Source organism: Thamnophis elegans, chromosome 2, assembly GCF_009769535.1.
Source record: "Thamnophis elegans isolate rThaEle1 chromosome 2, rThaEle1.pri, whole genome shotgun sequence".
Lineage (NCBI taxonomy): Eukaryota > Metazoa > Chordata > Lepidosauria > Squamata > Colubridae > Thamnophis > Thamnophis elegans.
In genome coordinates, this window is record NC_045542.1 from 38,112,049 (window position 1) to 38,123,617 (window position 11,569).

Genomic DNA, 11,569 nt, shown 5'->3' on the forward strand with positions numbered 1-11,569 from the left:
GGCAGGGGGCAGAGATGAATAGATGTGGCAGACCCTGAGGTGAAAGAGAAACTTTTTGCTGGGGCTTCTGGCACTCCTAATAAAGGAATCATTGATTTAACTTCAGAGGTCTTGTCGTGTTTGGGGAGCTGGGTCAGAACACTGGCGGGCTGTGGACAGTGCCGGTCACTGACCCAGGGGTCGGGGGGATCCTTGCCTTAGTTACTTTCTTGGGTTCTTTCTCAGGGATGCTTATTACTCCCTTAACGGTTACGAGAGGTGGGAGTGGGAGGCACCGTTCTTCGGTGGTTCTTCTCCTACCTCTCGGACAGGTCGCAGTTGGTGTTGGTCGGAGGACAGAGGTCGACCCTGAGGCCCCTCAATTATGGGGTGCCACAGGGCTCGGTCCTGTCCCCCCTCCTATTTAACATCTACATGAAGCCGCTGGGTGAGATCATACGGCGGCACGGGATTAAAAACCACCAATACGCGGACGATACACAATTGTATCTGTCCGCCTCGTGCCAACTCAGTGAAGCAGTAGAAGTGATGGGCCAGTGCCTGGAGGCTGTCAGGGTCTGGATGGGAACGAACAAGCTTGCACTCAATCCCGACAAGACCGAATGGCTATTGATGTTGCCTCCCAAAGATTGGTTAATTATTCCATCTCTCAGTCTGGGGGGTGAAATTATACGCCCCTCAGAGAGGGTTCGCAATTTGGGAGTCCTCCTGGATCCACAGCTGACTTTAGATCATTAGTTTATGGCAGTTATCGGCTGTGACCAGGGGGGTCTTTGCCCAGGTTTGCCTGGTGCACCAATTGCGACCCTATCTGGACTGGGAGGCACTTCAGATAGTCACTCACGCCCTCGTGACCTCAAGACTGGACTACTGTAATGTGCTTTACATGGGGCTGCCCTTGAAAAGTGTTCGAAGACTTCAGCTAGTCCAGAATGCCGCCCCCGAGCGATTGTGGGTGCACCTAGGTACACCCATGTTACACCTATCCTCCGCGAGCTGCACTGGCTGCCCATTAGTCTCCAGACTCACTTCAAGGTGCTAGTTGTTACTTATAAAGCCCTACATGGCATCGGACCTGGGTACCTGAGAGACCGCCTCCTGCCAATTACCTCCCAAAGACAAATTCGATCGCACAGCTTGGCCTTCTCCGGGTTCCATCTGCCAGCCAATGCCAGCTGGTGACCCCCCGGGGGAGACCCTTCTCTGTTGCTGCTCCGCCCCTCTGGAACGAGTTCCCCGTGGAGATCCGGACCCTTACTACCCTCCTGGCCTTCCGTAAAGCTACTAAGTCCTGGCTGTTCTGGCAGGCTGGGGGCTGTTAAAGCACCCAGCCCCGTCTTAATTGTGACTGTTGTGGATTTTAAAATTGATTGTATTGTCTTATTTATTCCCTCTGCTGTTTATTGTGAGCCGCCCGGAGTCCTTCGGGAGTGGGCGGCATACAAAACCAATAAACCTAACCTAAGGTTTATAGAGGAGGGAGAAAGAAGTATGAGAGGATCTCTTCAAGTTGGATATTTGGCTACTGCTAGGAGCACTAGCAAAGTAGGACTCATCAGTTCAACTTCAAGCAAGGCTGGAGAAATCCCCCCACAGACCACTATTGTAGGGTCAGTACAAGTAATCCTCGACTTACAATAGTTCATTTAGTGAGTGTTCAAAGTTACAGTGACACTGAAAAAAGTTATTTATGACTGTTTTTCATACTTACGATCATTGTAGCATCCCCATGGTCATGTGATCAAAATTGGAATGCGTGGCAATTGGCATGTATTTATGATGGTTGCAGTATCCCGGGGTCATGTGATCACTATTTGTAACCTTCCTAGAAGGCTTCTGACAAGCAAAGTCAATTGGGGAAGCCAGATTTGCTTAAAGACCACATTATTCACTTAACAACTATAGTGAGTCGCTTAACGACTATGACAAAAAAAGATGGGAAAATGGAGGGGGGAATTCACTTAACAACTGCCTTCCTTAGCAATAGAAATTTTGGGCTCAATTGTGGTTGTAAATTGAGGACTACTTGTAAAGACAATAAGAGAGATGGACCAATTTTTGTTGGACTAAGACCATTTTCTCATTTGTCCCTCACTAAAAACCAGCTTATAGCTCCTGATTTCTGCCATAAACTAATGATGATTACTCTTTCCCAATCTATGTTTATGACAGTTTAAAGTTATCCACAGCCGGTTTGGTCTAGTGGTTAAGGCACCAGATCAGAAACCAGGAGACGGTGAATTTTTCGTCCTGCCTTAAACAGTAATGCTATTCTATTTTCTTCGCTACTGGTTCAGTAGTGGGAGCATGCACAGACGTGCCTTTTTTAAAATATATATATAAGATTTTTTTTATTTTTGAATAAACACAGACAAACAAAACACAAAAAAACACCACAAAACCATCTTCCTTTATAGATTATAGAAAGTGTGTCAATTGGTTACAAAAAACTTTCGTGCATCCCTTCCACAATCATCACCTATAATTCATATCAAGTTATATATTTTAAATCAAATATATTTATATATATTACTATCATCATACCTCAACCTTCATTTGACTGTAATTGTTTTAACATCCTTTTATATAAAATATTCCAAAATTTAAAGAAAAACCACATAATGGCATTCCGTTAACTGTTTCCATTAGCATCCGGTAACATTACATCTTTATGACATGTTCTAAAAAAAAAATGATTATATTTAACAACAAAGTTTCTAGACCTCCTTTCTTAATCACTGTTTGCAATTTATATCCAATTTCATTTTATCAAACCAGTACATATATATACTTTATTTTTAACTAAATTTGACTTTTTTATTATAAACTTTCACACTTAACAGAATTTCTAAACTTCTTTTAGTAGTCACCATTTGCAATTTATATCAAATTTCCTCTTATCAAACCAATACATATGTATACATTGTTATCATTATCAATTATTTATCTAACTATATCAATTATCACTTCATTTTTTTACATAATGCTCTAAATGTAACTAAATTTGTCTAATTTTTTATTATAAGCTTTCATATATCAACCTGTGTCTTTCCAGTAATAATGCAGTCTTATGGCTTTTGCCATTTGTGGGAATAGTCTTCTGGGTGTTTCCTTAATAAGATTTGTATGGACTTCTCTTCGTAACTTGTTGTTTGTTGCATATCTTATATAATCTCAAAACCCTCCATTTGCTTCTTTAATCTGCTTATCTTTGGTTATCAATAGTGCTTCTGACAAAATTTCTCTCCTTAGATCCATCAATTCTTCTCTTTTTTCTTCTTCTATACCTTGAAATCTGGGGTAGAGCTCCTGTCCATCTATCTCCCCTTTCCATGTTCCACTCTTTCCATTTCCAACCACGCTCAGTTCACTGTTGGTATCAACAATTATCTTGTCTCTTTGTTCATTTTTCCCTTCAATTTTTAGGACTCTAGCCTCCACTTTTTCCATTTGATGAACATCTTCAATTTTTCCATCAAATTTTAGTGTTTTACAATCTATGTTTTCCAATCTCTTCTCAATTCTCTCTGTTACTTCTAACAATTTTTGAATTTCAAACATAACCTTTTGCAATATTAAGGTTTCTTTTTGATATTGTGCCATTCTTCCAAGTGGTAAACACTGCCACTCTAGCTTTCAAAACGTTTTATTAGATTTGATGCAAGTTCATTTATAATCTTTCAAAACAAGGCTTTGTTTTCACTTCTCTCCAGCTGCCAATGAAGCTCCCAAAGTGCACCTGTATAAACAACCCATGCTCTTCTCCTTATCACTCTCTATAAACAAGCTGAAGAACCTTGAGGTTCAAAGTCAAAATGATCAAAGTGAAAAAAGGGCAATGTTTCCAGGACTCAAGCCTCCAGCCTCCAAGTGGCAGTGTTACTTCCTTTCCCTCTGATATTACAACCCTCTTTATATTCCTTTTATATCTTCTTTATATTCCAGGCTTAAAAGAAACAAATTCTTAAGTGAAGCAAAATAGAAAAAAAAACCATCCAAACCAGTATTATAAAAATAAAGAAAAAGATTTTAATCCATAGATTAAAAAAAGTGGAAGAAGAAAAATTAATCTGTTCACTTTAAAAAATAGGAAATATTTGCAAAAATTCCATCCATAAAAGAAAATTATAAAAGGATAACACACTGTCCAATGTAGCTTAATTTTACCACTTATTTTCTTCTGTTTCCAAATTTAATTTAGCTTTAATTTTTTTTTGGGGGGGGCAGTCTCTTTTATAACAATAAGATTTCCTCACCAGATGGACACACTTTCTCTTTCCACTTTCCTCCCGTTCCGGAGCTGTCCCAACTTCAGCAGCTTTTGGCTGCACTTCTGTCGCCAGCAAGAAGGGATTCTCTTGAATCAATCAGGGACTTTGTGATGACCCTGAGATCAGCAAGACGTACTCTTCCCTGTCACCATCTCTTTGGGACAGTTTAGGTCCAGAAGGACCGTCCAGTGGCAAAAGTATTGACTGCGATCTAGGAGCTCCGAGATCGCATGTCATGTCATTGCGACGTCAGATCCTGTCTAACATGCAGATGTGCCCTGATGACATCTGGGTGGGTGGGCGGAGCCTCACACTGCTGCCACTACCAGTTCGCTAGAACCGGTGCGAACCGGCAGTATACCACCTCTGGCCTTTGGTATGAAAACCGGCTGGGTGACTTTGAGCCAGTCGCTTTCTCAGCCCAGCCCACCTCCCAGGGTTGTAGTTGTGTAGGGAAAATAGGAGGAGGAAGGTCATCTTGGATATGTTTGGTACTTGAGTTGTTTATCAAAATAATAAAAGCGAGATACAAATAAATAAAAACAACCCTGGCGTTTCCAGTTCTTAAGCAGAATTTTGCCTCTTGTCTGCTTCACTGTCCAGCTGAAGTAGTCAGGGCTTGAGTTCTTCTTGGCAACTCTTAGCCCCCTTAGACTCCTTTGACTGCTGGGCACTACCCTCCAGGTCCAAAGAAACTAAACACCGACTTCTGCAAAGGCATCTGTACTTCAGGCTCCTTGTCAACATATATTTATAGTCTGGGCTTGTTAAGAAAGTGACTCAAGGTTCTGCCAATTTTGTGTATTGGTGGGTCAAATTGGGATTGCAGCTACTGTGAGTGTTCTGGTCGGGGTGGGTTCCTGCCGGTGCTACTACCAGTTTGGTGCCCAAAAAATTTTGTGTGTTCGAACGCGCTTCGCTCATATGCACGCCAGATCCACACTCTGCATGTGTATACATTTGCACTTAAAAAGGTCTGTGCATACGCACCCCATTAAAAAAGGGTGGAAATTACATTTTTTTCCAATGAAAATTGTTCAGCGCATTTGCAGAACAGAAAATAAAGATGGTGGTGGCCAGGATAGAACCGGTACGGTCACGTGCCTGCCCGAGTTACTACCTATTCAGATGAACCGGGCTGAACCAGCAGGAACCCACCTCTGGTTCTGGTCCTCGGGCCCTCCAGAAGCTTTGTATATACTTCTTACTGTTTTTATTCTTTTTATGTTCTGTGAGGCTTTCTAGAGGAGCGCCATAGCTATTGCCTTGCTTGGGCAAAGTGTGGACCAGACTTGTTTCCCCAGGCCAGTGGTTGGCAAACCGTGCCTCGAGAGCCACATGCGGCTCTTTGGCCCCTCTCCTGCGGCTCCCTGCTGACCCAATTGCGCAATCTGCTCCACCCCCACCCCCGAGAAGACATGAGCCTCTTGCCTGCTGTTGTGATTCCGCGTCCTTCACAGGCAACTCAGTGTTGGGAAGAGCTCCAGCCCTTTTCTTGTGCTCATTTCTTGCGCATGCAGGTGCGCAAACAAAATACCCTCCTGGGCCAGGATCAAGGCGGAGGGGACAACGACTCTCCTCCCACTGTTGCCACTGCGCAATTAGGTGAGTAACTGGGTACGCAGTGCAGGGGAGCCACGCTGCGCAGGAGATTCCTCAGCGCCAGACTCAGGTCAGTGCCAGGGAGGAGGGGAATGGGGAGCAGCAGCAGCAGCTGGTTGGGTGCAGGGAGGGAAGAGCTCCAGCTCTCCTGCGCTGCACAGGGCTCTCCTTGCGCAGGGCTCTGGAACTCTTTCTTCTCTGCATCCAGCGACGATTGCTGCGGCTCCTTCCTGAGCCAACACGAAGGGGACCGCAGCTGGTGCTGACCTGAGTCTGGCGCTGAGGAGTCTCCTGTGCAGCATGGCTCTTCTGCGCAGCACAGTCAGCTACTCACTTCTCAGTGACGGCAGCGGAAGGAGTCGCTGTCCCCGCCGCCGTGATCCCGGCCCAAAATACCAGGAGGGTATTTTGCTTGCGCACGCAAGAAAGAGATGAAAGAGAAAAGGAGAGAAAGAGAGAGAGAGAGAGAGAGAGAAATGAAAGAGAGCTGGAAGGAGAGAATGGGAGAGAGGGAAAAGAGAGGGAAACAAATTAGAGAAGGGGGAGAGAGAGAGAGAAATGAAAGAGAGCTGAAGGGAGAAAATGAGAGGGAAAAGAGAGGGAAACAAATCAGGGGGAAGGAAAGGAAGAGGAAAGAAAGAAAGAAAGAAAGAAAGAAAGAAAGAAAGAAAGACTAACTTTCTCAGACCTATGACAAAAGCAATGGCAAGCTAGATCTCTTGCCAAGAAAACTGGAAGCAAGTCTGATTTTTTTTAAAGAAAATAACAGAGATGGCAAAATGCATCTGAAAATACGATTATTTATAATTTTGGATAACGTATTATATTGTCAAACTCAAAAGAAATCAAAATATATATCCTATTGCTGTTAGTACAATCTTGCCAGCTTCTATCAACTTAGAGTTCACTATGAAAAGATTACAGAGAAGCAATTTCCTACAATTAATAACTTATTTTGGATTTGCTATCGTATTCAATGAGAAAGAAAGAAAAAGAAAGAGGGAAAGGGAAGGAAAGAAATAAAGGAAGGAAAAAGAGAAAGGGAGAGGAAAAATAGAGAAAAACAGAAATGAGAGGGAGGGGGAGAGAAGAGAGAGACTCTATTCCCACAGAAAACACGGAGCCATGAAACCTGGGTAGGCATGTCTGTGTGTGTGTGTGTCATGTTGAGTTGGCCACACCCACCCAAGTTTTGTGGCTCCCGGTGTTTTCTTTTCTTTGGGAAACAGACCCAAGTGGCTCTTTGAGTATTTAAGATTGCCAACTCCTGCCCCAGGCGATCTGTGCAATGCAATGCAGTGGTCCAGACTTACTTAACTGCCCCTTCATACAAAGCTGCCCCCTGAACGAAGGTTGCAGCATCTTGCAATCCTATGAGTGTGATTTGTGACTTCTCCAGCTGGTTTCCAACAACAGCAAGAGCAAGAGCAGACTTATATACCGCTTCACAGTGCTTTACAGCCCTCTCTAAGCACAGAATCAGCATATTGCCTCCAACAATCTGGGTCCTCATTTTACCAACCTTGGCAGGATGGGACGCTGAGTCAACCTTCAGCCTGGTGAGATTCGGACTGCCGAATTGCAAGCAGTCAGCAGTCAACAAAGTAGCCTGCAGTACTGCACTCTAACCATTGCACCACCACACTTCTTCAAGGACAATTGGGGGATTGCTTAACGATTGTGTCTGGTCATGGGATAACTCATTTTATGACCGTCCTGACTTAGGATGGAAATTCCAACCCCAATTCTGGTCATAAGAGGAGGACTACCTGTAGATATTAGTGAGCTCCACCAACAGAGAGAGTGAGAAGGAAGAGCTTTTCATTGCAAAAGTATTAGTTGATGAGGGGGTGATACTGGAAAAACTTGAATACCAGAGGTGGTATTCTACCGGTTCTGACTGGTTCGCCTGAACTGGTAGCAGAAATCGCGTGTGGCCCATCCGTGGCTCTATGGCATCCCATTTAGGCCCTTTTTTAGCCAAAAGCGCATGCATGGAATGTGAGCGTGTGTGCTTGAATTTGCGAACCAGTAGGGAAGGTAAGTGAATACCACCTCTGATGTGGACCTAAATGTTTTGGCCAAGACAAAGATAAGCATGTTAATAAAAGGCAATTTCCCTTGATGGAAAATTGGGCTATGCCATGGACTGATACATAAAGTCATACATGAAGCGATTACTGAATGGTAGAATTCTAGTTTCAAAGGAAGAGAACATGACATATGAAGGTAGGTGAAGAGGTTGCACAATGCAAGATTTTTTTCTTGAAAGTAATTAAGAATGCATAATATATGTAGTCCTTCAATTACAACCATTCATTTTATGACTGTTTGAAGTTTCAGTGGCACCACAAAATTAGCTTATGACTGTTTTTCACACTTATTGTAGCATCCCTATTGTAACATGATCAAAATTCACTTGCTTGGCAACTGGCACGTACTTATAACAGTTGCAGTGTCCTGGGGTCATGTGATCAGCTTTTGCAACTTTCTGACAAGCAAAGACAATGGGGGAGGCAGATTCACTTAACAACTGTGTTACTCAGTTAACAACTGTGGTGAGTCATTTAAAAACTGTGGCAAGAAAGATCGTAAAATGGGGCAACACTTGCTAACTTTTTCATTTAGCAACAGAAGTTTTGGCTCCAGTTGTGGTTGTAAGTCAAGGATATTTGTAAAACTCTGTGCCCACATTGAGTAGAATGTTGAACAAACCCAAATGCAAATAAATAAATAAACCCCACCCCAGTATTATTTTACTTGAAGTAGTTTGACAGGGGCAGCAAATTGTAGTGAATGAAAATGCACTTGTTAACAATTATTATTTTAAATGTATTGGCCGCCCAATTCCAATGGACTCTGGGCTACGGAAAACATCAAAACAGTTAAAAAATTGAATCATAAAAAAAGCCCACATTTAAATAATTGATTGGACAACAAAAGTGACAAAACAAAACAAATGCCATGGCAGAAACATCAACCCATCAGGCCTAAGCCCAAAGCCAGTTTTTCAAGGCCTTCTGGCCCTCCAGGTGAGAGGGTGTCCTTTTTCTCTCTAGGGGAACACTGTTCCAGAGGGTGGGGGCTGCATCTCCTCAGTTGGCGCCAGGGGACAAGGTTCAATGGAAGGGACTTGGAGTACATTCACTCTGCTGGAACGTCCTGGGCAGGCGGCATCGGTTGGAGATAAGTAGTCTCTCAGATATCAGGTTTTCTCCACAACCATTGAAAGAACCAGAAATAGAACAAGATGTCTAATGGCTTCTTCACTCTCTCTCCCTTCCCTTCCCTTGGCAAAAATGTGAAAGCAATCTGGCAGTGATCTCACCCATCGCTACCTCCCTCCGAGATGTCTCCCCTCAGGATAGAACATGGCAGCAGGAGTGGTCTCCTGGGAGGCTGGAGCCTCTTAGTTTTGGGCCCCCTGGCAGAGGCTGCTCCTTGGGAAGTTCTTCCAAATTCATCCTTCCTTCCCAGCAAGATGCTAGTCCTGCTGAAAGCTTTAGTGAGTTGCCGGGACTCTTTCCCCTCTCTCATGTTTGTGATAGCGAAAAATGAATGGTAGGAGTCCTCTGGCAGGGGCACAGCTTGACAGAGACTGCAGCTGGCCTCAGCTATTGCAAGCAAGGCAAAAAAGCTGGCTGGAGGTAGGGGTTTCACCCTGCATAGTGGGAGGCTGAAAGGAATAGGAATTCCATTCCTTGTCATCAGATTCCACTTGTAAATAGCAATAGCACTTAGACTTATATACCACTTCATAGTGCTTTTACATTCCTCTCTAAGCAGTTTAAAGAGTCAGCCGATTGCCCCCAACAATCTGGGTCCTCATTTTACCCACCTCGGAAGGATGGAAGGCTGAGTCAACCTTGAGCCTGGTGAGAGTTGAACTGCCAAATTGCAGGCAGCCGGCAGGCAGCAGAAGTAGCCTGCAGTACTGCATTCTAACCACTGCGCCATCATGGCTCATGCCCCCTTGCTGCCTTGTTTTTTTTTAATTAAATAATTTTATTGCTTTTAACTTTGCAAGGTACCTGATGTTTAGCAATGGTTCAAAGTTATGGCACTTCTGTGCAAAGCGACTTATGATCTGTACTTGCACTTACGACAGTCAGAACGCGCTCCCTCCTCAGGGTCGCATGATCAGCGATTCAAGTGCTTGGCAACCAGCTCGCATTTATGACTGACTGGTCGCAGCATCCTGTGGTCAGATGATCGTGATTTGTGACTTAGTTTGCTGATTCTCAACAAAAAAACAAAAAACACCGCCTGTGCTGATTCATAAAAATTGTCATAAAATCAGGTCTGATTGATTTTACAACAGCAATGACTTATAACCAAAAATAAATAAATCCCTGTCTCAGCTGTGATTGTAATTCTAGGGCTACGTGCATGGTTATTCCATCTAATTAGCCTATGTATCATGTTCCCAATGCAGAATTCATACTCAAGTAGCCTTTATTTTCTCTGCCTTGAAACCACACTTCCAGTTTAGCGGAATGGAAAAGATCCCCCTACTCCCAATCCCATTTCTTTCTGAAACCAAACCAGCAATACAAATACCCAAAGGAGTAGCTGGAGAGTGAGCTCTCTTCCTGGCATCCAAACCCTTGCAAATAATCAAAACCAAATCTATGTATCAACCATGCACAACATGATTCAAATCTAATCCTGGAGCGTCTGGGCTTTGAAGTGTGCAGAATCTATTGAAATCTCGATCAATTACGTGAGAAACATGGAGATAATTTTCCCAGAACTTTTCTTTTCAATTCACAATCACATTCCCATTCCTGAGGTGGAACGCCAATAATCTATTAGGTCTGGGACTGCCCTTTCCCTCTGAGCTTTTTTTAACACATTTTCGCTCCTGGACAAAACCAGCAGGAAATAGCAGGGAAAAATTCATGCCTGTAGTAGGAAGTAATCCTATAATGTATGCCAGGAGAGACAGAACCTCAAAGAAGGGAGAACCATCAGCTCAGGGGGTTAACCTGAAAGCAAAACTCATGTCCAAACCACACACATTAAAACAAGTCTGTCACGGTGCTGAGGGATCAGCGCAACCAACATACCTCCTGGCAGGCTTATGGGCCCACAGCCATGTTCCTTCTCCATCTTGTTTTCCTCAATGTAGATCCGTTTGATACAGAGTCTCCATAACCCAAAGTGAGCTGTCTCACAGGTAGTGTTGTATTCCTCCACCTTAGGATTCAGCACAGCCCAATGGTCGGTCACCACTGCCGTGAACATCAAGGCAACCCCTATCAGAATAATAGCAAAGGTCACCCGGACTCTGAGAGCCTTGCCTTCGGTCATGGCTGGAAAATGTAGGGTAGAAAGAAGGGCTAGGCGCTGCTTTTGCCTCTCTGGCAAGGAGCACCAAGAGTTGCCGGAGGCGTCTCCCAAAAGGCTTGGAGTAGCTAAGCATGTTCAAATGTCATTCCTGCTATCTCACAGGGGAGGAGGTTGGGGGCTGGGGGAAGATGGGTAATCGGCTACGGGTACACCTGTCGGGATCCATCAGATGACGGGACTGGCTTGGACTGAGGAACTGCTATTAATGTGTAGAAGGGCTGTTCAAATTACAGGGTAGTTAGGGAATTCCAAAGTCAGACGTGAAGCACAACTGTGTGCAAAGAAATGATTCCCTTCACCATGCTCCTTCTGCCCCAGTTTGCATGAGGCTGTGGTTGTGTGCA

At 43.9% G+C, this 11,569-nt stretch overlaps 1 protein-coding gene across 1 annotated transcript in view; it reads right to left on the minus strand.

Annotated features, from left to right (window-relative positions):
• Positions 1 to 11,186, minus strand: part of CACNG1 (calcium voltage-gated channel auxiliary subunit gamma 1) — a 42,555-nt gene extending 31,369 nt beyond the window's left edge. The window contains exon 1 of the mRNA XM_032208738.1: positions 10,943 to 11,186. Coding sequence (XP_032064629.1) covers positions 10,943 to 11,186 — 244 coding nt within the window. The remainder of the gene's footprint in view (positions 1 to 10,942) is intronic.
• Between the last annotated feature and the right edge of the window lie 383 nt (positions 11,187 to 11,569).